This window comes from Erinaceus europaeus, chromosome 6, assembly GCF_950295315.1.
Source record: "Erinaceus europaeus chromosome 6, mEriEur2.1, whole genome shotgun sequence".
Taxonomy (NCBI): domain Eukaryota; kingdom Metazoa; phylum Chordata; class Mammalia; order Eulipotyphla; family Erinaceidae; genus Erinaceus; species Erinaceus europaeus.
The window spans coordinates 8,480,543-8,507,277 of NC_080167.1; the positions used below are offsets into that span (position 1 = coordinate 8,480,543).

At 48.2% G+C, this 26,735-nt stretch overlaps 1 protein-coding gene across 1 annotated transcript in view; it reads left to right on the top strand.

Annotated features, from left to right (window-relative positions):
- KSR2 (kinase suppressor of ras 2) overlaps window positions 1-26,735 on the top strand; it is a 387,866-nt gene that overhangs the window by 104,894 nt on the left and 256,237 nt on the right. The window contains exons 2-3 of the mRNA XM_060193018.1: window positions 7,256-7,396; window positions 11,567-11,717. Of these exons, the coding sequence (XP_060049001.1) occupies window positions 7,256-7,396; window positions 11,567-11,717 (292 nt within the window). The remainder of the gene's footprint in view (window positions 1-7,255; window positions 7,397-11,566; window positions 11,718-26,735) is intronic.

Sequence of the window (26,735 nt, forward strand, 5' to 3'; positions counted from 1 at the left end):
TCCCCTTTCCCCTCCCCTCTCCCCTCCCCTCCCCTCCCCTCCCCTCTCTTACTCTGAAATAAGAATGACAAAGTCATCCCAGGAGCAGTAAAAAAATATATATATATACCTAGCACTGTAATTTTTTAATACTGTACATATGAGTGAAGTTTTCATTCCTTTCCTTGCTAGCATGACTCTTACTCTGCCCTCTCCCCCTCCACCTGCACCACCACTCTGGACATTTGACACAGAGATTATCAGATCTAATTCATTTCACCCTCCCCTGCTTCTCAAAGTGGGAATGCAAAGCTGAGTCAGGGGCGTGGCTGAAGAAAGGATTTGAGTCTCCACAGCAAGGTCCTGGTCAAAGGCAGCTCCTTTGGGAGGACACAGGCTAAAGGGCCTGTTTGTTTTCCTACGTGCCCCTTTCCAGCTGAAAGGAAGGTCAAGATTCTGATGGAGACCTAGAAGAGGGAAGGGTGGGCTGATTCCCGTCTGAAACACCTGCAATCAGACGATGGGACTCCTTTGCCTTCAGGTTGGCTTCCCTGGAAAGGGCTTTGGTCCTTACCAGCCAAAGAGGCCCAGCTCTGTCCCAGGAGTAAGGCTGAAGTCGGCCCTGAGCTAAGGTGGCTGTTGATTCATTCTTGCGGAGTCTTTCAAAGATCCTCTTTATAGGGATCAGCAAGACAGCTCACCTGGAAATTATGCCTGATTTATCATGTGCACGACGGGAGTGGGAGGGTGGGGGGATGTGATGTCCCCTTCTGCAGTGTGGCTGGCAGATATCTTTCTGCCTCTCTTCCCCTCCCCTTCCCCTTCAATTTCACTCTGTCTTTATCCAAGAAATAAATAAGTAAAAATATTTAAAATTAAAATATATATATATATCTATCACTAGGGGCAAAGACTACTGATGCCATCTGTACTTTCTTTTTTTTATCTTTGTTTCTTTAATGGATAGAGACAGACAGACATTGAGAGAGGGGAGGGGTTGATAGAATAGGAGAGAGACAGAGAGATACCTGCAGCACTGCTTCACCACTCGTGAAGCGTTCCCTCTGCAGGTGGGGACTGGGGGCTTGAACCTGGGTCCTTGAGCATTGTAACATGTGCACTCAACCAGGTGTGTCACCACCCGGCCCCCCATCTATACATTTAAAAGATCCTTGTGCACTCTAACATATGCACTCAACCAGGTATGCCACCGCCTGACTATTTATTTATTTACATTAGTCCAAGTACCACTCAGCTTTAGTTTATGGTGGTGTCAGGAACTGAACCCAGGGCCACCAAACAAACCTCAGGCATAAGGCACTTGTGTTACCCTGCCCATTGTGCTATCTCCCCAACAAGATCTTTGAGTTTGAAGCACTACACAACTCTGGGCCTTAAAAAGAAATTAGCAAGCCTTTTTGAGGGCACTTAACACTGTGATTAATGTTTTTCAATGTTTCCCAAGTTAAGATTAAATTCATTCACGTTAATCAAGTAGCAAATGAAAGTTGCCATTCTGGGTAGATCTGTGCTTCTTTGCAAGGGTGCCACAATGACTGAGCTAATGTACCCAGAACAGTTTTTATTTGGAATCTCAATTTAGAGTTTTGGAACAGAAAATGCCAAAAGGATTATAAATCTTTTTCTCTCATTTATTTCTGTGTGCATCAAGTCTGACCTATTGAGATGGCAGAGCAGGCTTTCAAATAAGGTAGTTGTAGCACCTTCCCTTCTGTCTTTTGCTTTGTTTTCTGTCCTGTAGCCCTTTCTTTACCCAGGTACAGGAAACCACACACAAAGAAAAATATTTGGGGAAATTTCTTGGCTTATAGAGCACAGGGTTTGCATGCCTGAGACTCCTGGTTCAGTCCCCAGCACAGCATTTGTTGAGTGGTGCTCTGGCTTTTCTCTCTCTCTCTCTCTCTCTCTCTCTCTCTCTCTCATATGATTTAAATAATAACAAAATCTTCTTGAAAAAGAAGGTGATGGGGATAAGTGGGGCCTGGACAGTGGTTTAACTGGTTGAGTGCACACTTGACCATGCACAGAGACCCTGGTCCCCACCTGCAGGGTGGGAAGCTTCACAGTTGGTGAAGTAGTGCTGCAGGTGTATCTCATTCTCTTTAACTTTGTATGTCTCCCTCCCCTTTCAATTTCTCTCCATCTCTATCCAATAAAAAATAGACTTTACCATGTGCCTTCCTTGAGTACTCCTTTGCCTTCTGGAAAAATACAAAATTTCTAGCTTCCTCTTGTTCTTTTCTTGCCTCAGTACCAAACTCAAGCTTTTAACTGGTAGTCCAGGTTTCTCCAAGTGGAAAACGGGGTTTAGACATCACCAGAAAACGTATTGATAAGTGACAGGTGCATATTCAGCCTGGTGGGGCTGCAGTAGGAAAAAGTGGAGACTGCGGTGGGACAGGAGGCCATGCGCCACCTACAGGACGCCAGTGGTCCTGCACGCACCTGGAACTTCACTGCTGTGAGCAGGTCTTTGTGCAGATGATTGGAATGCCGTTTGAGTCTCAGTCTCTGTCTCTGTGTGTGTCTCTCTCTCGGTCTCTCTCTCTCATGGTCCAGGGGCCTTGAACTTGTGTGATTATAGCATCTTGGGGGTGAGGCTGGGAGAGACACCACAGTACCAGAGCTTCCTTCGGTGCCATGACATCTCCCATGTGGTGCTGGGACTTGAACCTGGGTCACTCACATGGATAGATATCTGCTCTATCAGGTGAGCTGTCACTCTGGCCTGAAATACTCTTTTTTCCCCCTTTGTTTTCAATTAGAGCACCGATCAGCTCTGGGGTGTAACTGGGCCCTTCTTACAGGCAAGTCCTGTGTGCTACCACTGCATATCTCCCCAACCTAAAGTAGCCTTAGCTTTTAAATGTCGGCAGCTGTTGCTAGTCAACAATACTGGGCGAATCTGTGCTGTAGGTTCATGGCTGAATTCTCTCTAGGACTTGGGTTTCTCCCAGCAATCTCTGTGCACCTGTGTGATCTCAGGTCATGACCCCTGACCCTTGTTAGCATTGATTTGTCTGCTCAGTTTCTCCCAATGCCCCTCCATGAGCGATACCACAGCACCGCCTCACCACCTGCAGAGGACCAGGCACTGCTGGGGATGGACCCCAAGTTCTCTCGTTTTTCTTTTTTTGGTATTTATTTCCCCCTTTGTTTCCCTTGTTGTTTTTTATTGTTGTTGTAGTTATTATTGTTGTGGTTATAGATGTAGTCATTGTGGGATAGGACAGAGAGGAGGGGAAGACAGAGAGGAGGAGATAAAGATAGACACCTGCAGACCTGCTTCACCGTCTGTAAAGTGACACCCCTACAGGTGGGGAGCCAGGGGCTCGAACCAGAATCCTTAAGCCAGTCCTTACGCTTGGCGCCACGTGTGCTTAACCCACTGCGCTACTGCCCGACTCCCCGTTCTCTCATTTTTCTACATAACATAATGGATGCACATGCCATGTTCTAAGGCAGCCGCGACTCTCCAGCTTAAGGGAAACAAATAGCTCTGCATCTCTCTGTAAAGGGTGGGGGGGGGGTAGGGGAACACCTCACTGAGAGCCCTGGGGACCATCTGAAACTCTGGTACAATGCAAGCATTAACAAATTAGCAAATACATTAAAAGAAGGAGATTTACTTAGTTTTATTTGCATGAGCTCTGGCACATGGAACATTGGAAGTCGAACCCAAGACTCATGCATCCAAGTCCGAAGCTCTCGCTCTGAGCTGTCTTCCTGACCCAGTAAATCCTTTTAAAATGAGATGGACCTGGACCCAGGCTTCTGGAGGGACTCTGAGACATAAAGAAGTTGTTTTTTTAAGGGCTAGAGATGTATAGATGAACATCATTAACCTGAGGAAGGTGGTGCATGCAGACAGAGCAGAGAGAAAGGTACACACAGTGGGAGACACTGTGGAGAGGCTGAGAAAAACACAGTTAAGTGCTTCCTGATACATTTGTCTTCAGTTTCAACAGTTACCCAAAGCATTTCATCATCTTTGCAATACAAAGTTGATTTAATAAGGGTAATTAAATGAAAAGAAATAATAAAACCACTAGGCAGGGAAATGTTTTTGACATTTGGAAGCACAAATCAATCAACATCAAGAAGGTGCTTCTAGATTCTAGGATCACAAAAGTGGGGCTGGGGTGGGGATGAGGTTTCTTGAGAATCTGTCCTTCTGACCATACCTACTTTTTCTTAAAAGAAAGAAAGGATGGGGAGCTGTATTTGCTGTTGTTGTTTGTTTGTTTGTTTGTTTATTCATTCATTGCCTCCAAGGTTATCACTGGGGCTTGGTGCCTCACTATGAATTCACTGCTCCTGGTGGCCATTTTTTCTGTTTTGTTGTTGTTGCTGCTATTGTTATTGTTGTTGGATAAGACAGAGAGAAAATGAGAGAGGAGGGGAAGACGGAGAGGGGGAAAGAAGGAAAGACAGCTGCAGACCTGCTTCACTGCTTGCAAAGCGATCTCCCTGCAGGTGGGGAGCCAGAGGTTTGAACCTGGGTCCTTGTGCTGGTCCTTGTGCTTCACTCTATGTGTGCTTAACCAGGTGTGCTACCACCAGGCCCCCCGTTATTATTTTTAAATAACTACCAGGGTTATCACGGGCTCTGTGCTAGCACTATGAATCCACTGCTCCTGGTGACCACCCCCCTTTCCCCCCCTTCTTTCTATTTTATTGGATAGGACAGAGAGAAATTGAGAGGAGGGAGATAGAGAGGGAGAGAGAAAGAGAGACACCTGTAGAAGAGAGACACCTACTGTAGGCCTGTTTCACCTCTTATGAAGCATCCCCTCTGCAGGTGGGGAGTGGAGGCCTGCACCCAGATCCTTGCACATGGTCCTATGTGCACTTAACTGTGTGCACCACCACCCAGCCCCCATTGTTGTTTTTTAATTTAAGAAAAGAAAACAAGAAAATGCAGACACTTTAAAAACAGGTCTCACGAAAGCCCTGTCTGGAGGCTGTCCCTGAGAGTGCTAAGATGTGTCCTCATTTACAGGAGCCTTCTAGAAGCAAGTCAAAAGTCTTTTACAAACCTGCACCATCCAAAACGTGCTGAGCTAAAACTCACACAAGCTCGTGCATGAACTGAAACAGCACTTAAATTAGAAAAAGGAATAAAAAAAGTCTCTGGGCAAGGGTAGGATGACATCTCTGGTGGTGGAGCTGAACAGGAATTGGGGAAGGGTGGAAGCAGAAATCAGATTTTGACGGTGTTGTGATTGCTTACCTGAGGCGGGGATGGGGGGGGAGGTAAAGAGGGGTGGGAGAGAGAAAGATAGAATGGTAGCATGGAGCAGAGAAAGGAGGACTGGATCTTTCAGACTAATTAATCAAGCCGACAGGGCTTGGCAGCTGTTTATTTCTGTGAGGAACTGGGGGAGGGGGAGCTGGCGTAAAAGGACAAAGAAAATGCCGGCTTTCTTCTGGGCTCTGTGTTCACTCCCAGCCAGCACGGTGAGGCTGCTTTCACACAAGTACACAGAAAGCATACCACACGCACACCCCTTGCACACATCCACCCATGGGCTGCGTAGTAGGTAGGTGACTAAGCCTGGTAGCATCTGGTTCAGGAGTCACAAGGGAGCCAGGCTGGGCCACCCAGATCCCTCCCCATCCCTCAGAGGACAGGAAGAGAGAAATTGTTAGGGGCAAAGACCTGAAAGTGCATTTCTACTTCTGAAGGAAGAAGAAATGTCAGGGAAAAGATTATGATCGAACGCTTGCAGTAAAGGAAATCGAACATTCAGAAAACCACCCTAAAGCAACCTCTGCATTTGAACAGAACAGCTGGCTTGTCACCTTGTGCCTGGAGAGACAGGTCTTAGCCCATGGCTGGACAGGGCGTGCTCGCACACACACACACACGCAAGCAAGCACACACACACACACACGCAGAAGGGGAAGGCTGGATCTGGGCAGGGCCCCTGCCTTCACATGGTACCATGGTCTTGCTTGGTTTTCCTCCAATTCTTAATGAATTAAGCTTTCTTAGCGTCAGTATTGTGTTGAACTGTGATTCACGGTGACTGGGTGGACTAAGATGCTTGTAAAGGTTTCTACATGTTGTAAGTGATACTTCAGTCTGGGGGTGGGGTGGGTAGTGGGTCCTGGAAGCCAGGAGCTGCCTGCTGAGCCTTGCAGGGAGAGCCCACCTGATGCTTCAGCATATCTGGAAGAAATCGGAGCCAAGAGATGAAGGCATTCCTGGTCATTCCATGTCTTGGCTGGGCCCCAGGGAAGCCACCTGCCCCTGGGTTTGGCAAAGCGGTGCACCAGTGGGGTGGTGATGGTGGTGGCGTTCTATCCCAAAAGAAGTGAGAGGGCAGCTCAGCTTCAGTCCTGATTTCCCAGCTACTCACATTTCTTATGGCTACCATAAAATTTTCACAAACTCAGTGGCTTAAGAAGAACACAGATTCATTCCCCAGCAGTTCTGGAGATCAGGGGTCCAGCAATAGTGTTACCACTTTGAATCCACCAGAGCTTCCAATGGCATCCTTCCCTTCCCTTCCCTTCCCTTCCCTTCCCTTCCCTTCCCTTCCCTTCCCTTCCCTTCCCTTCCCTTCCCTTCCCTTCCCTTCCCTTCCCTTCCCTTCCCTTCCCTTCCATCTTTCTTCCCTTCCCTTCCCTTCCCTTCCCTTCCCTTCCCTTCCCTTCCCTTCCCTTCCCTTCCCTTCCCTTCCCTTCCCTTCCCTTCCCTTCCCTTCCCTTTTCTTTTCTTTGCCTTTCGTTTCCTTTCTTGTCTTCCCCTCCTCTCCTCTCCTCTCCCCTCTTCCTTTCCTTTCCTTTCCTTTCCTTTCCTTTCCTTTCCTTTCCTTTCCTTTCCTTTCCTTTCCTTTCCTTTCTACTTTATTGAAAAGGACAGAAAGAAATTGAGAGGGGAGGGCAGATAGGGAGAGAGACAGAGAGACACTTGCAGACCTGCTTCACCACTCCTGAAGTGTCTCTCTCCCTGCAGGTGGGGAACTGGGGCTTGAACCCATATCCTTGCTCTTGGTCACACGTGCGCTTAACCAGATGTGCATCTGCCATGGTGCATGTTTCTTGCTCACTCGGGGTCTGTAGATTAAGATGTGAGGCAGAGCTTTGGGGAGTGGGAAGGTCAGTGGGTCCCACTCCTGTGACATTGATGCCCCCCCCAATGTGGTAGACCAGTTGGGTGGGGTTCTGCCAGACGGGGTGGTGGGGTTCCTGGCTTCTCTTGCTGCAGCGCCGCTAAACTGTGTCCCTGTGCCCTCTGTCCCTGCAGAGCAAGCTGGTCAAGTACTTCAGCCGGCAGCTGTCCTGCAAGAAGAAGGTTGCCCTTCCGGAGCGCAACGCGGAGCTGGACAGCTTTCCCCAGCTGCGCCACTGGTTCCGCATCGTCGACATGCGCAAGGAAGTCCTGGAGGTGACCACCGTCCACTCAGCGCTGACTCCCAGCCAGGCCTGGGAGGAGGCCCGGGACAGAGAGGGGGCGAGGTCCCTGATACTGTCCCACACGGTCACCTAGAACCTCTTTCAGCTCTGCCACTCACTAGCTTATGCCACTCTTAAAATATATATAATATTATGCTTATTTTGTATAGACAGACAAATTGGGAGGAGAGAAAGAGAGACACCTTCAGACCTGCTTCACTGTTGTAAAGCTTCCCCCCTGCAGGTGGGGAGCAGGGGCTTGAACCCAAGCCCTTGCACATGTTTTTTTAGATTTATTAATTTTGATAGAGACAGAGGGAAATTGAGAGGGAATGGGAAGATAAAGGAGAGAGAGGTGGAGAGACCCCAAGAGAGACCTGCAGATCTGCTTCTCGACTACTGAAGCTCCATCCCCCACAGGCGGGGCCCAGTGCCTTGCACGTGGGAGCGTGGGAGCGTGGGAGCTCAACTGGTGGGCCACCCCCCAGTGCCGCTGTTCACTGTGCTTCCTACTTGACATTCTCTTCCACTGTTTCTGCTTTTCAGACCAGGCCCCTGACTAGGTCTCTGACTCCACAAGATCTAAATATCCTGAGTTAGAGCCCACCCTCCTCCATCTCCCCTCCCATCACATGCTTGTGTATTTTTTTAAATGTGTTTATTTTTATTTTTTTGCCTCCAGGCTTATCACTGGAGCTTGGTACCTGCACAATGAATCCACCGCCCCTGGTGGCCATTTTTTCCCATTTTTGTTGTTGTTAGATAGGACAGAGAGAAATAGAGAGAGGAGGGGAAGATAGAGAAAGATAGACACCTGCAGACCTGCTTCACCACTTGTGAAGTGACCCCTCCATGCTGGTGGGGAGCAGGGGGCTCAAACTGGAATCCTTGTGCCAGTCCTTGAGCTTTGTACTATGTGTGTTTAACTCGGTGCACTGCCTCCTGGCCCCCTATTTTTATTTTTAATGAGAGAGAGAGAGAGATACATACAGAACAAGAGTGACCAGAGCTCTACTCAGATCTGGCTCATGGTGGTGTGAGGGATTGAACCTGGGACTTTGGAGTCTCCAGCATGAAAGTCCTTTTGATGAACCATTATGCTGTCTCCCCAGCCCGTTTGTTCGACTCTGTATATCCTTAGAATGACAGGACCATGCATTTTGTCTGCACAGCCCAGAACTCTTCTTGGAGGCTTTGGAGCCCTGTTATTTATCAAATGAGGAGAGTAAGTCAAGACAAATCTCCTAGAACGGTGGGGCAGGTGGGTAGGGGAAGCTGGTTGCAGTAACTGATGCACAGAAATTTTTGCCTGACTGGTAGAACTCAGAAAATTTGCATTAAGAACAAACAAACAAACAAACAAACACCGAAACAGATCTCTACTTTCCTTGAAAATTCACAGTTGCTGATTTCCACACCAAACTGAACTTCCAGTGGTGGCAGTCAACTTGCTCTTGCCGCCCTCCAGATCCCCCCTCATAGAGCTAAGGTCTGCGGCTTTGCTCGTGAGGGGTGAACACGTTCACTTCCCTGCGGTGCCTGAGCTCTTGTCAGTCTTGGGATTGTCCAGTCCAAGGCTCCCAGCTCCAGGTGGGGACCCAGCTGGCCTGCCAGTCTCTGCCTGCAGTTCACTCAGTGTCCAGCAGAGGGCGCTTTTCCTCTGTGGAAGAGCTAGCACCAAGGAGAAAGCTCCAAGGGAGAATTGCCTCACTTTAAACTTTTACTTGCATGATCTCAGATATGTGGTCTAACCTCTCTGTACTCAGTGTCCCTGTTAGACTCATGATGATGATAAAAGTAACTATACAGCATTTGTGATATTAAAAAATGCCACAAGAAGCATTAACGCAGTCCTTCATTTCATGTACTATTAGTGTTACCATCAAACAAAAGCACAGTGATTCCTTTGGCCCAGGTTTGTTAAGGTTTTCTCCACTTGTGATCTCACTATAACTTCCGAAATGTTCTCTTTTAGATGAATGATAGTCTTAAAATGCCCAGGAAGGACCAGGGGAGAGAGCTCAGCCTGTTAGAGCCCCAGCTCACAAGCCCCAGAGGCTGCAGGTTCTGTTCCCTGACACCGCCTTATGCCAGAGCTGAGCGGTGCCCTGCCCTCTCCTTCCTTTCCTCTTGCGTTCTTTCTCTCTGTTCCATAATAACTAATTCATACTTAAAAAAGAAGAAAGAATCATAGAATGCACAAGACAACTTATAGCACAGAGAATGAATTGTTTTGTGTTGAAATTCCCCCCCCATGCACCTTGTGCTTTCTTTCTTTTTTATATTTTATTTATTATTTATTTTCCCCTTTGCTGCCCTTTTTTTTTATTATTGTTGTAGATAAGACAGAGAGAAATGGAGAGAGGAGGGAAAGACAGAGGGGGAGAGAAAGATAGACACCTGCAGATCTGCTTCACCACCTGTGAAGCGACTCCCCTGCAGGTGGGGAGCTGGGGGATCCTTATGCGGGTCCTTGTGCTTTGTGCCACGTGCACTTACCCCATTTTGTATTTCTATAGATCCCAGCATCACTTTTCTTAGAATGGGGTTTCCCTGTGATGTGCTCCGGGTTGTGAGACCTCAGAGTGACTCAGCTTTTGTTCTGTTCTCCCTGCCTCTGCCCCAGTGACTGAATCGCTTTCACGCAGAGCGGTGTGTTTTTTGTTGTATCAATCACATCTTACCCACAAGAGGGCAGACGTACTCCACAGTATTACTGTGGGCACCCCCCCCATGGTTAGGTACCTAAAACTCTTGTTTGTTTCTTTATAGTGGTGCAGGGGATTGAACCAGGAGCCCTGGTTTCTTTGCATAACCGTTATGCTATCTACCCACTCCCCCTTGGTAGCTAAAACTCTTAAGTGACAACAATAGAAAGTGTAAAAAATACTGGTATTGCTAAGTACTATAAAATGAAGCCTCCTCTTTTTTTTAATTTTTATTTTATTTTTTATTTATTCCCCTTTGTTGCCCTTGTTGTTTTATTGTTGTAGTTATTATTATTGTTGTTGTCGTCATTGTTGGATAGGACAGAGAGAAATGGAGAGAGGAGGGGAAGACAGAGAGGAGGAGAGAAAGACAGACACCTGCAGACCTGCTTCACCGCCTGTGAAGCGACGCCCCTGCAGGTGGGGAGCCGGGGCTCGAACCGGGATCCTTATGCCGGTCCTTGTGCTTTGCGCCACCTGCGCTTAACCCGCTGCGCTACAGCCCGACTCCCTCCTCTTTTTTTTAATGGATGCACACCTAAAAAGAGTTTGGGCATGTTTCAAAATGCATTATGTTATTGATGTTTAGGGAACATGGTTTTGGGGGGAGGAGGAGGTTGCTGGTCATGGTGGAGGGCCCTGCACAGGACCCTGTGTCTCAGAGACCTGCCTTTGCTGTCCTCAGCCATATCTGCAGAGATGTCCCTCTCCTCTCCCCACTCTGCAGATCTCTTTTTAAAATATTTTATCTATTAGAGAGAGAGAGAGAGAGAGAGAGAGGACTCAAGAAGGAAGGGGAGATAGAGAGGGAGACAAAGACATCTGCAGCACTGCTTCACCACTTGAGAAGCTTGCCTCCGGCAGGTGGCAACTGAGGCCTTAAACCTGGGGCCTTGAGCATGGCAACACGTGCTCAGCAGGTGCACCACCACCCAGTCGCTCCCCTCCCCATTCTTCCTGCCTCAGCCCCTTTCTACTTAGGGTTCCCAAAGTCCCTCCCGTGAGCCCAATACCTGGTGGCCTGAGAGGCAGTGTCAGGGGATGTGGGCTTCCCAGCTCTGCTCTGTCCTGGGCCACTCTGGCTTGGGGACAAGTCTGTGCTGTATGCGCTGAGCGGGAGACACTGGGGCAGTGGGAGACAAGGCCCTGCCCAGAGGGGCAGAGAGGTTGCATGCGGATTCTCATGCAAATGCACAGGCCGCCTTATCAAGTGCACTTAAGGCTCCCATTTTACAGATGAGCAGAGTGAGGCTCGGAGAGGTTCAGTGACGTGCCCAATGTCACCTGTCTGGTGAGCGCCAGAGCTGACACCAAACCCTGGCTAAACACCCCCCACCCGCCACCCCCAGACTCAGATCCAGCCTTGATGCCAAGTAGCGGGCTTTCCTCTGGGCGGTGTCAGAGGACAGCACCGGCCCTCACCCACCTCTCGCCTTTCCACCTTGCCCTCCCAGGAACTCACTGCCGGCCCGCTGAGCCTGGAGGAGCTGCTGGAGATGACAGAGGAACAGGTGTGTGAGACTGTGGAGAAGTACGGAGCCAACCGGGAGGAGTGTGCCCGCCTCAACGCCTCCCTCACCTGCCTCCGCAACGTCCACATGTCAGGTGAGAGCGGGCCAGGTCAGGTGAGAGCGGGTCCAGGGCTTCCGAAACGCTTTTGTATTTGGGCTCAATACCCAACGTCTCCTTTCTTCTACAGACACCATACTATCAAAAAATAAATGAGGAGATCGATTTAGGTTTGAAAAAATAGCTACCATTCTCTGGAATAATAAATAATAAAAAAATAACTCTCCTGCGCACCAAACCTCTGGGGACCTGTTGTCATTTTGGCATAGTTTTGGGTATGGTTTTTCTAGACATAGGAACAGGTGCATGGACTCTTGAAATGACAGACTCAGGACTGACCTGACTATTGTTGAACATATTACTGTCAGCTCTATGGGCTATTTTGAAAGCCGGTTTTGTTTGCCTGTTTCACTTAGCAAAATCACCTCTGATTTCAGTTTGGCGTCCAAACCTGTTGCCATCTCTCTTTGGTCAAATTCCAGCTGGTCTGTATTAGTAGGAACCAACCATCACCCTCTTGGGGCGTTCTGCTTCTGTCTTTCTAGCTGCCCGATTTCCACACAAATCCAGGAACCTTTTCCATCCTGAGGATCAGCTCTGTGAACTGTAATATTTAAGTAGCTGTTGTGTAAGGGTTGGTTTAGGTTCACTCTTGCCCATTTGTCTCAGACAGGAGGCTGCTTCTGCTAGAGCTAACTTGCAACTACTGGTTAATTTGAAACTATCGCTTTATATATATTTTAAAGATTTCCTTTTGTATTTCATATGTGATGGAGGTTGCCAGAAAAGTCATGATGCATTTATGCCTAGAAAAACAGGAAAGGGGGCCGGGTGGTAGCGCAGCAGGTTAAGCCCACATGGCACAAAGTGTAAGGACAGTCGTAAGGATCCCAGTTTGAGCCCCTGGGCTCCCACCTGCAGAGGGGTTGCTGGTGAAGCATGTCTGCAGGTGTTTATCTTTCTCTCCCCCCTCTGTCTTCCCCTCCTCTCTCAATTTCTCTAACCTATCCAACAACAGCAGCAATGATGACAAAAGTAATAACAATAATGATAAGCAAAAGGGGGGGGGATGGCCACAGGAGCAGTAGATTCTTGGTGCAGGCACTGAGCCTGATAACCCTGGAGGCAAAAAAGAAAAAGAAAAACAGAAAAATATGTCATGACTTCTTTGACTGCACAATATATGAGAGAGAGGCTAGAGCTTCTCTCTGGTGTGTGTGGTGCCAGGGTTTGAACCAGGAGCCTTGGGTATGCAAGGCTGATGCTCTACCAGCTGGGCTGTTTTCATGGTCATGCAGTTATATTTCTTGAGTGGCTTCTGTATTCCAGCTATGCTGAGAGAGCACTGGGCAGAACAGAGCACAGTGAGACAGGCCCCTGGCCATCTGTTCTTTCTGGCTAATAGCTCCTCATGGAGTCTTGAAGCCACTTCCGTAGTGCACCACGTGGGGCGGGTCTGTCACTGCAGAACCAGCACCGTTGTCCTCCACTCACCAGAGGACAGAGCAGCTCCTGCCTACGTCCCATTCTTGGCCAACAGGAGTCTCAGACTCACCTCCTTCCTTGTAGAGTGACCATAAAGGCCATAAAGAAGGGCTGGACTGTGGCGCACCTGGTTGCGCGCACATTACCATGCCAGGGGACCGGGGTTCGAGCCCCCAGCCTCCCCCTGCAAAGGGGAAAGCTTCACAAATGGTGATGCACTGCTGTAGGTGTTCCTGTCTTTCTCTCTCCACTTCCTTTTTAACTTTTCACTGTCCCTGTCAAATAAATAATTAAAAAAAATTTATATTAAAAAAGTCATAAAGGTCCTGCTGTTCATTTCTTTGGAACAGCACCACACCCTCATATGGCTAAGAGGGCCCACTGTCCTTAATGTGACAGTCTGCAGCAAAAGGGAGACCCTTTGTCTCCTCACAGTGGGACACAGCTGGCAGTTCTGTCTCCTTTAAAAAAAATTCCTCCTGCAGCCCAGGAGATGGTGCAGTGGGTAGAGCATCGAACTCTCCAGCCTGAGGTCCTGAGTTTCATCCCTGGCCTCACATGTGCCAAGTAATACTCTGGCACTCTCTTTCTCCCCCCGCTCCCCCCCCCCATATAATACCCTAAAACCTGTGCCTGGGGAGGTTGGGATAGCTCATCTGGCAGAGTGCATATGTTACCATACACAGGTGCCTGGCTCAAGCGCCCCAGCACCATGTGTGAGCACCAGCACAGGGGAATCCTCACAAGTGGTGGAGCAACGCTGTGGCCTGTACGCCCCCCACCCCCTATACACACTCAGTTCCTCGCTCTTTACCTAAAAATTAAAGAGTGCACCAGGCGTGGTGGGGCCATGCAGGTCCGGTGAGCCCCGCTGGCACCGAATCAAAACAAAAAAGAAAGAACAGAACTCCAAGTTAGAGTGTCCAGTCATGCGCATCTTTCTTGTCAGGGTGTGCATTCGGTGTGTTTATTCCTTGTAGGCCGCCAGTTTCCGAGTATCTCTGGACATGTGGATTGTATCTATATTTCCCAGTGAGAGCCATGTTACAGAGCAGCGTCCCTGGTCAACCCCTTTCTGTGAGTCCACAAGAGTGTGGCTCTGTGGCCTCACATTTTGTAAGACATCTGCTGCCAGACTGCCTTCTGGAAAGCTCTGCCCATTACGCCTCTTTTCTTTCTGTGTCCTCACAGTAGGTGAGGGGAGCCTTTGTGGCTAGGTCCTTAAGGACTTTCCAGAGCTTCTCTCTCCTCACCAGAGTCATGCTCTGGGGTTTGGTATAAAGTCCTTCAAAGCAGAGCTGGACTCTTATTCTGCCGCCTCCTGGCTTCACTGCCACCTTGAGTGACATCCTGGCTGCCGAGACCTCCAGCTCTGGTGTTTTCAGACTTAGCTGACCTCCACACACCACAGGACCAAGTGTGGTTTACAGTGCAGCCCTGGAGGGGCACACACACACACACACACACACACACACACACACACACACACACACCCTCTATGGCCTCACAGCTGAAACAGCTCTCCCGCAGCCATACTCATGCTTCTATGCAGGAGCCTTTACATCCTCTCCATTTTATTCTGTCATTGCCAACATTCTGGTTATGTGTGGATCGGTTAATTGCATCTCACACTCTCCTAGCTTTGAAAACACTGCCCTCCTGGGTAGGGAGACAGTATGGCAGACAGAGCACAGGACCTGCCAGCAGGCCACCCTGAGCTCCAGCCTAGCACAACAGGGCCCTAGGGTGCTCTACTCCTCCTGGCATCTCTGTCTCCCTCCCTCTCATTAATCCTTGGGAAACCTCCGGCTTCTACCTAGCTTACCTGAAGCTCCCCTGGCAGTGAGGTTCTGGCTCTCATGTCAGGCCCTTTGGGAAACAGTGAGGGAGCCTGATTCCTTCATGTCGAGTCAGAGAGGAGGAGCAAGCTAGCTCACCTGGATAGGGAGTCCACTTTGTCATGTGTGTGCCCCACCCAGGTCTGAGCTGGCCCTGCTACAGTGAGGAAGGTTTGATGCTGGGGTGTTTCTTCCCACATTTCATTCTCAGTATCTGAAAAAAGTCAGCCTGGAGCTGTGAGGCTGCAACTACAGAAAGGTAAAACGTGCTGGATTCTCCGCTCCGTGTTTCCTTGGCATCATTTCACATCCCTCCCTTCTTTGTCCCCTGGTGAATTCCTGCTTCTGCTCACACCCTGCTGCTGCCCCAAGCCCTTGAATGAATGAATGAATGTCTCTCACTGACCATGCCTTGTAGGGGTAGCTGGATTCCCCGTGTCTCGTCTCACCGCCACCTCTCTGTGGGCTGGCGCAGGTGTGGCTGGGTGCCTTTTTGGACAACTGTGCTGGAGAGCTGTGTGATGTGCTTGCTATAGATCTCCACCAGGGGGAGGCATCGAGTCATGTAAGGCAGCCATCCCTCTTATAAACTCCCCTCAAAAATATTCATTCTTGGTTGGGGCTAGATAACATAAAAGTTATGCAAAGAAACCCTCATGCCTGAGGCTCCAAAGTCCCAGGTTAAATCCCCCACACCACCATAAACCAGAGCTGAGTAGTGCTCTGGTAAAAAAAATAATAATTTAGGGGGTTGGGTGGTAGCGCAGTGGGTTAAGCACACATGGCGCACGGACTGGTGTAAGGATTCCAGTTCAAGCCTCCGGCTCCCCACCTGCAGGGCACTCGCTTCACAAGCAGTGAAGCAGGTCTGCAGGTGTCTATCTGCCTCTCCCCTCTCTGTCTTCCCTATGTCTCTTGATTTCTCTCTGTCCTATTCAACAACAATAACAACAATAAAAATGACAGCAACAACAAGGGCAACAAAATGGGAAAAAAATGCCCTCCAGGATCAGTGGATTTGTAGTGCAGGCACCTAGCCCCAGCAATAACCCTGGAGGCAAAAAAAAAAAAAATCATCATCCTTCTCTTTCTGGCTTATCTCAATGTGATTCCTTCAAGCTCCATCCAAGATGAGGTGAAGAAGGTGAATCCATCATTCTTCATAGCTGAATAGTACTCTGCTCTGTATATATATACCACAATTTACTCAGCCACTCATCTGCCCTTGGACACCTAGTTTCCTTGAAGCTTCTAACTCTGTTGACAGACACATGGTCCCTATCATTTCTGGGGTGTTTTGTTTTGTTTTGTTTACCTTGACTTTGCCAGAAGCATTACTCAGAGCTATGGAAAAAGCTAGTGTCTTTCCATCGGACTCTTATTTCTTGAGTGTCATAGCAAATCTGTTCACCTGCTATCAGAAATTAAACCAGAAGTTGATGTACTTGTTTATTTTATGCATCACTGAGGCCTCGCGTGTGGGGTGTACTATTGCTTAGTGATTTCCCTGGGCTGATTTTTTTTTCATTCTTTTGTTTTAGAGAAAGAGTGAGAGGGGTTTCATTGCATTGAGATGGCTTTTCCAGAGAGATAGAGACAGAAACAGGAGGGAGAAACACCACAGCACAAGAACTTCCCCCAGTGCTGTGGGGGCCAGGCTGGAGCCTGATTTGTGAGCGTGACAAAGCAGGTACCCCGTCCAGGTGCGCTAATGTGGCTACTTATTTTTTATTGATCGCTGGGGCTCCGTGCCTGTGCAACAAATCCATCACTCTTGGCCATTTTTCCTATTTATTTATTGTTATTTCACAAGACAGGTAGAAACTGAGAGGGAGTTAGACAGAAAGAGACACCTGTAGACCTGCTTCACCACTTGTGAAGCTTCCCCCCTGAGGGTGGGAAGCGGGGGCTCAAACCCTGGTCCTCACTCTCGGTAATGTGTGTGCTCAACTGGGTACACTACCGACCTGCCCCCAACCTGTCTTCAACATGGCTACTTCTTGACAACCAGTTGCCTCTCTGCCAGGCTCGAGGTAGCTTACCATTAAAGCATAGCCCCCCACCCTACCCCCCCCCAAAAATCAGGAGAGACCTGAGGTTCCCGGGTGAAGAGGATTTGGATACTGTGACAACACATTTTATAAACACCACCACTGCCACCGCCACCGCACCACCACACACATGTACACCTAGACTAAAAGACCAAGATTGGAGAGCTCAGCCTGACCTTCCTCTCCTGGGCCATGGCTTCTCGTGGGGGCCTGGGGTGCCTGGGGGCTGGTTCTAGGAGGTGTGATGTGGATATTGCCATCTTCTCTGTCCCAGGAGAACACAGGCTCCTGACGATGGCTGATTTTGCTGTCTGTCCCTCCTTACACACTTGGCCAGGCGTCACTGTGCCAAGCTCCAGGCTGGGGACTTTCTAGAGACCACAAGGAGGAGGCATTCTCCGAATGCCAAGAGGACACTGAGGGGGTGCATGGCTGTGCCATGTGGCAGGAGGGAATGTGGACTGTCTCGGGGAGGACAGACCAGTGTGGCTGGTCCTCAGAAAGTGCTGGGGAGGCTAGTGGAGCTGGGGAGGACGCAGCTCACACTGCAGGGTCCTGAGCAGAATGTATCTGGGCCACTTTGTATTTACTGTTTATTTTATTATTTATTATCATTATTATTTATTGTGGCACTGAGGCTTCCAGCTTGTTCTGTATTGCTGCTGAGCAACCTCCCCAGGTAACTTTTTTTTGGAGGGGGTAGGAGAGACAGAGGGAGGAGAGAACCACCAGCACCACTCCATCATCTGTGGAGTTTCCCCTAGTCATCCATGGCTCCCATGTGGTGCTGGGGCTTGAACTCAAGGCTTGATGCCTAGTAATGTGCACGCTCTCTAGGGGGTGAACTATTGCCAGGCCCTCTTATCCAGTGTTTAGAAACACCTCCTCTGGCTGCAGGGAAGGTGGCTGGTTAGGGTGAGATGCTGGGGCCTGGGTAGGAGGGGGACCTGAGGCCATCCGGGGAGAGGACAGATACAGACAACCCCCTGCACTCTCTCCCTGCTGCAGGCTTGTGGAGCCAGCTTTGTGGGACTCCCCTCTATCTCCTCCTCCTGAGCATCCAAAGGAAGAAGAGACAGCCAAGAGACCCTGAAAAAAGGCAGCCCGGGGGGGGGGGGTGTCGGGCAGTAGCACAGCGGGTTGAGCGCACATGGCACAAAGCGCAAGGACTGGCATAAGGATCCCGGTTCGAGCCCCCTGGTCCCCACCTGCGGGGGAGTCACTTCACAGGTGGTGAAGCAGGTCTGCAGGTGTCTATGTTTCTATCCTCCTCTCTGTCTTCTCCATCTCTCTCCATTTCTCTCTGTCCTGTCCAACAACGAATGACATCAACAACAACAATAATAACCACAACAAGGGCAACAAAACAGGGAGGGGGGCGGGGAATGGCCTCCAGGAGCGGTGGATTCGTGGTGCAGGCCCTGACTGCCCTATTTTTGCAGGAGCTGCTGGCTGGGGTGAGGGTGGGTGTTGGGCCGTGAGGAAGATCCACCCCTGGGCAGTGTCCTCTCTGCCTCAGCCTAGAGTCCCTCCTCCCTGGCCTGCTCTCTGCTCTCTCTCATGGCAGGGCTCCTTCAGTCCCTATCCCTGCCCCAGGCCCAGTGGGCTCTAGGGACACAGAGCTGGACCTTGGGTTCTAGCCCCATGTGGTTCTGTATGCTACTGGGGTGGGCGGGGGACTGCACGTGGTCCTGCCCCCCTGTGGAGTCCCCGGCCCCCTGAGACAGGAGCACACACAGCAGTCTCCCACCTCCCGGTTCCCCTTCCTCAAATCCAGGCTTGGGGCAGGGGCACTGCCTCCAGAGGACAGTGCCGGGGGCAAGGGCAGAGTCCTCTGGGCCCCTTCTGCCAGCTCCTGGCAGGGGGAGACTCCTAGGGGGTGCTTTCCGTCTCCCCCAGTCATGGTTCCAGTCGGGAACGAGTGTCCTTGGGTTTATGAAGTGCCTGCAAAGCCCATCATTTGCAGGAGGAAGTGGGATAGGTAGAGAGAATGAGCAAAGTGGGATTATTTGACACCGAGTTCTTTTTCTCTCCTATCCTAAAGTATCCAGTTTTGGGGGGGGGAAGGTGGCTTATTTTTGTTGTTGTTGTTGTCACTGGGGCTTCACTTCTCCAGGCTGACTTTTTTTTTGCCTCCAGGGTTATTGCTAGGCTCGATGCCTGCACTATGAATCCACTGCTCCTGGAGGCCATTTCTCCCACCCCCCATTTTTTGTTGCCCTTGTTACTCTTGTTATTATTGCCATTGCTGCTGGATAGGACAGAGAGAAATTGAGAGAGGAGGGGGAGACAGAGGGGGAGAGAAAGACAGACACCTGTAGACCTGCCTCACCGCTTGTGAAATGACCCTCCTGCAGGTGGGGAGCTGGGGGCTCGAACCAGGATCTTTACCCTGGTCCTTGTGCTTTGCGCCACTACTGCCCAACCCCCTCCAGGCTGACTTTTATATTTAGAAAGAGAGAGTGAGAGAGAGCGAGAGCGCACATCACAGAAGTTTCCTCCAGTTCAGTGGGGGCTAGCTGTGAACCTAGGCCCCAGGTGAGGCAAAGCAGACACACTAGCCAGCCAGAAAGCATTTTTTTTTTTTTTGGACAAAACGTGCTCATTAGTGAGGATTTTAAAACTGGATCACGCAGACAAAAAGCCTAGATGGACAGGCATTTGGATATTCAGCAGAGTGGTTCTTGGGTGGGGTGATGATTGTTTCACTTTTGCTTGTCGGCATTTTCTGGGCAACACACAAATCACTGTATAACAAACAAGGCAAAAAGTGAGAGGCTGTCCTTCTGTAACCCCTTCCGTTTATCTTGCTCGGTCTCCCTTGTGATTCTCTTTCCTCTGGATGTGCAGACCCTGCAGACTTATAAGATCTCATTGATTCACCCCCCACCTCTTTGCCCTTTTTCAAAGGGGGCACTCTCTGGGCTGGGCTGCACCTTTCTGAAAAGGAAGCCTTCCTGGGGCTCAGACTCATACAACTCCTAACCAGGCCTGCAGACCCAGTGTCCGTACCACCCCTGTCGGGAAGCCTTCCTGGATGGTCCCTGCTCCAATCTTGTGTCATTTCTCTGGCAGTTGTCCTGTAGTTGCTTTGATACCTAATTTGCCATCGCAGAGAGCAAATCCCTGGGAAGCAGGAGCTGTCTCTTAGCAACTGTAATAATAATACTAATGAATTGAGATATGCTTATTGTCTGTCAGGCAGTGCTCCAAGCCAATTGCCAGAACAACACACCTGTTTTCAGATAAGCACATCAAGGCTCAGAAATGGGGAGCTGGAGGGGGGCAAGGTCTTGTGGTCAGGGTCCCAGAGAGACCTGCCTTTTTTTCCCTCCTCCTACAAAGCACTTAGTCCAGTAGCAAAAGTCTCAGATGAATGAATGAGTGCATGAATGAATCTGAGCTCTCATAATTTGGCCATGGAGAGGATGCCCATGGAGGAAAAGGTAGAAGCATTTTTCTAGGGGGGCTAGGTGGCACACACACTGTAGTGTGCAAGGAACCTGGTTCAAGTCCCTGGTCCCCACCTTCCGGGGAGGAGCTTCACAAATTGTGAAGCAATGCTACAGGTGTCACTCTGTCTCCCTCTCTGTCTGTCCTTTCATCTCATTTTCTCTTTGACTCTTTCCAAAATAATAAAATAAATAAATATGACATATAAAAAGAAACATTACTTTAGATTTGCTTTTGGAACACCAAGTGAGAAGGAGAACTTCTATCTGCATTTCATCCATGGGCTTGTGTAGTTGTGTCCATGAGCTGATAAGGAGAGAGAATCTTCTCTAAGAGCATTTGGCAAACTACAGCCCACGGCTTGATGGTATTAATAAAGTTTTATTGAAACACTTCCATACCTGTTAGGTAACATATAAGCTAGGGAAGTTCTTGTGCCCATATGGGAACAGACTCATAAGACACAGAGATGATACAGCCCAGAAAGCCTAAAATATACTTTTTTTTTTTAAAGAACACCTAGAAAAAAACAAAAAATACCTTTGCTGCAGTCAGGGATGGTTCAGTGACAGAGTGCAGAACTTGCAAACATGAGACCCCCCACTTTTGATTCCTGAAACCACACATGCCAGAGTGATTCTCTGGTTCTCTCTGTCTCTGAATACATTTAGCTTTAAAATCTTTATCTGGAGGGTCGGGCGGTAGCATAGCAGGTTAAGCACATGTGGCACAAAGTGCAAGGACCGGCATAAGGATCCCAGTTTGAGCCCCCGGCTCCCCACCTGCATGGGAGTCACTTCACAGGCATTGAAGCAGGTCTGTAGGTGTCTGTCTTTCCCCCTCTCTCTCTTCCCCTCCTCTCTCCATTTCTCTCTGTCCTATCCAACAATGAACGATATCAACAACAACAATAATAACCACAACAAGGCTACAACAACAAGGGCAACAAAAGGGGGAAAAATGGCTTCCATGAGCCATGGATTCATGGTGCAGACACTGAGCCCCAGGAATAACCCTGGAGGCAAAAAATAAATAAACTTTATCTGGAGGGGCCGGGCCGGGTGGTGGTGCACTCAGTTGAGTGCACACTTCAACACGTGCAGGGACCCCAGGCCAAGCTGGGTGGCAGGTCTGCGGTTTTGCTTGAGACCCTGGGCTCTTGGCTCAGACAAGTGGACAAGTCCATCCACATCAGACACTTTTTTCCTCCAGATCTCTGTAGCCTTGGATACACCCGCCTAGGATGATTCTCAGTGGCCACCAGGGGGTGCTGCGCGATCATCTTTCTTTATCTGAGATGCTCAAGCTTCATTCATTCGTGACTGAGAACAGGTGCATGAGTGTGCAAACTGGAAGGAGCCAGGTTAATCACCCCAACTTTCAAAGGAGGAAATGCTGAGCCCCAGAGAGGAGGAGGGATGGGGAGTGTGGGCTGCATTCAGCGGGGGACCTTGGTCTCCTTGCGGGCCTGTCCCCAGGGAGGCTCACAGCCTGGGAGCTGCTCTGGTGCCTGTCCTCCAAGTTGTCACCTGGGGTCCCACTACCGGCAGCTTCATTCAGGCTGGCAGTTTTAAACCCTGGCCCTGTCCTCACCACACTGCAGAGCCAACTAAAGGAAGAGGAGCCGCAGAGAGGCAGCCCAGATAATACCGAGCAGAGAGGCAGCCCAGATAATACCGAGCAGGGAGGCAGCGGGAGAGGCTTCATCCTCTGAGGAAGCATCTGGTGTCAAGTCACAGGAACCTCACTGATTTTATCATGGCACAAGAGTGAGGGTCTCTTTCCCTGTGGAAATCAACAGTGCTTCTGGCGCTGTCTTCTGAAGTCAGTGCTTGGCTTCTGTGGCCTCCATTTCTATCTGAAGGGAGGAGTGTTGTTGGAGCTCTGAGAGGCTCCGGGCTGTTGCTCCTCACACCTCTAGTGAGATGTGCCAGGTTGGGACTCCCCCCCCCTTTTTTTTTTTGAAAATGCGTTTATCAAGGAGCAGAAAGAAAAGTGAAATGAGGCAATTCTGGCTGACTGTCCATGGCCTCATGGTGGGGGTGGGGGTGTGGGCTCTGGCTCTGGGGAAAGTGTTTGGGATTTTATGCCCCTTCAGTTCTCCCAGGAGATAGGGGCAAAGGAGGAAGGTGGCTTTTGGTGGCTTTCCTTTCAGTCAAGATATCTGTGCCTGTAATTAAATTTCCTCTTAGTTTTTTTTTTTTTTTTTCCCTTAAGACCATTTTCTCTTCTGTTTTCTTCCTTCCCTGAGACACTGGTAAGGGCAGATTTTACCCACAGAGGAGGCTGATATTGGTAATAATAACAATAAAAATGATAATGAGACCCACACAGCACCTCATCTCGGAGGTCTTCAGTGTGTGGTTGAGTCAAATCTTATTTCTGGGAGAATCTGTCACTAAGTCAAGGCTCACTCAGATTTTGTTCTCCTGGATTCTGCTTCCACGGTTTGGAGCTAGAGGTCTGAGAGCATCTTTTTAATCATCCTGAGGCAACTTTCTTAGATGAGGCAACTTTCTTAGATTTTCTCTCACTCTCACTCTCTGCCCTTCCCCTCCCTCCCTTCTTTATCTTTCCTCTTTTCTTCCTCATTTCCTACTGTCTTCCTGGGTGGAGAAACCCATACACTAATTATGCAAAAGACTTTCTGCCTGAGTCTACAAAGTTCCAAAATCAATTCCAGAAGGCAGAACTGAGATGAGACAGACAGACAGACAAACAAATTTACATTATGTTATCTTGTTTCCTCCTTTCCTTCCTGTCCTCCTCTCCCTCCCTTCTCTACCCTAATCTGCCTTTAGGGAAAATTAGAAATTGGCTTGCTGAGAATAAACCTACTTCCTTTATGCTATTTTGAGATCCTGGAATGGGGGTCAACAAATTGTGACCTGCAAGCCATCTCTGGCTGCTGGTTACTCTGAAAAATAAAGTTGTGGGGGCCAATTGGTAGCGGAGAGTATTAAGCACAAGTGGCGCAAAGTGCAAGGAACGACTTGAGGATCCCAGTTCAAGCCCCCAGCTCCCCACCTGCAAGGGGTTTGCTTCACAAGCAGTGAATCAGGTCTGCAGGTGTCTATCTTTCTCTCCACCAATCTGTCTTTCCCTCCTCTCTCGATTTCTCTCTGTCCTATACAACAACAACAATAGCAATAACAACAATAACAATAACAACAGGGGCAATAAAAATGGCCTCCAGGAGCAGTGGATTTGTAGTGCAGGCACCAAGCCCCAACGATAACCCTGGGGACAATAAATAAATAAAGTTGTGTGTCTGGGTGGGACGTGGCTTGTTAAGCACACACAGAGTAATGCACAAGGACTCAGGTTCAAGCCCCTGGTCCTCACCTGCAGGAAAAGCTTCACGAGTGGTGAAGCAGTGTTGCAGGCATCTTTCTCTCCCTCTATCTTCCCCTTCTGTCTTGATTTCTCTCAGTCTCTAGCCACTACAGAGGTGGTTAGAATACTGGACTAGTAAGCTTGAGGTCCAGAGTTCAATCCCCAGCATCACACATACCAGAGTGATGCCTTGGTTCTCAGTCTTCTGTCTATCATTAATATGTGCATAAACCTTATTAAAGATGAAGCTGAACTGCAGCCCAGCCACCCCTCTCCACTGTGCTCCGCGTGTGGCAGAGTTGGAATTCAGTGTCAGAGGCCACCGGCTACACAACTACACAACAGTATACAACTACACAACACATTACACAACTACACAACACTACACAACTACAAAACACAACTAAACAACTACACAACTCAGCACTACACATCTACACAACACATTACACAACTACACAACACAGCATTACACAACTACACAACTACACTACACAACTACACAACACACGTACACAACACAACTAAACAACAGTACACAACTACACAACGCAACTACACTACAATACACAACCACACAACTAAACTACACAACACAAACAACACAACACAACTACACAACAACACAACAAAACACAACACAACTACACAACAACACAACTACACAACAACACAACTACACAACAACACAACTACACAACACAACAACACTATACCACTACACAACACACTACACAACACAACTACACAACACAACTACACAACAACACAACTACACAACACAACTACACAACAATGTGACTACACAACACAACTACACAGCACATCAACACAACACAACTACACAAGAAAACTACACAACAACACAACACAACTACACAACAACACAACACAACTACACAATAACTACAGAACTACACAACTACACAACACCACAACACAATTACACAACTGCATAACTACACAACTACACAACACAACTACACAACTCTATGCAACACTACTACACAACTACACAACTACACAACACTACACAGCTACACAACACTACACAAATACGCAACACTACACAAATACACAACTACATAATACACAACTACACAACACTACACAACTACACAACACTATACATCTACACAACACAACTGCACAACACCACTACACAACAACACAACTACACAACACATTACACAACTACACAACACATTACACAACTACACAATACTACACCACTACACAACTACACAACTGCACAACACAACTACACAACACTATAACACAACGACACAACAACACAACTACACACAAGTACACAACACATTACACATCTACACAACACTACACAACTACACTACATAACTACACAATAGTATACAACACAATAACACAACACTACAGAATATACAACTACACAACACTACACTATGCAATAATGCAACAAAACTACACAACACAACTACGCAGCTACAAAAAACAATACACAACTAGAGAACACAACCTCACAACTACACACTACACAACACAACACTACTACACAACACAACACTACGTAACTACTCAACTACACAACACAATTACACAACAAACAACACTACACAACTACATAACTACATAGCAGCACTAAACAACACCACTACAGAACAACACAACTATACAACACAATTACACAACAACACAACCAAACAACACAACTATACAACACAACTACACAATACAACTATAACTAGACTGCTACAAAACACAATACACAACTATAGAACACAGTGTCACAACTACACACTACACAACAAATCTACACAACAAACAACACTACACAACTACATAACTACAAAAAGCACTACACAACACTACTACACAACAACACAACTATACAACACAACTACATAAATATACACCACACAATAAATCTACACAGCTACACAACACAACTACATAACAACACAACACTATACAACTACTCAACTACACAACAAACAACACTACACAACTACTCAACTACACAACACAAATACACAACAACACTACACAACTACATAACTACAAAAAAGCACTACACAACAACACTACTACACAACTATACAACACAACTACACACTACACAACACATCTACACAACTACACAACACAACTACATAACAACACACTACACAACTACATAACTACACAACACAACTACACAACAAACAACACTACACAACTACATAACTACACAACACCACTACAGAACAACACAGCTATACAACACAATTACACAGCACACAACACAACCAAACAACACTACACAACTATACAACACTACACAACACAACTACACAGCTACAAAACACAATACACAACTAGAGAACACAACGTCACAACACACACTACATGACAAATCTACACAGCTATACAACTACTCAACTACACAATGTAACTACACAACAACACTACACAACTACATAACTATAAAAAACACTACACAACAACAATAGTACACAACACAACTATACAACACAACTACACAACATTACACAACAACAGAACTACACAACACAACTACACAACACTACACAACTGCACAACTGTACATAAACACTACACAACAACACAACTATACACAACTACACAACACAACAACAACACTACACAACTACACAGTAGTTGTGTAGTGTTGTGTTGTTGTATAGTTGTGTTGGGTTGCTGTGTAGTTGTGTTGTATAGTTGTATAGTTGTGTTGTGTAGTTGTGTAGTTCTGTAGTTGTGTTGTTGTTTAGTTGTGTTCCCTGAGCACTTGCCAGGCTGAGTGTGTCACAAAGCTGGCTCTGGCAGATGCTGTTCCCAAGTGGGGGCTGGTGTTAGGGTGACACCACTAAGGCTCTGTGGCCTCAGACCTGAGCCAAGAAGCACACAGT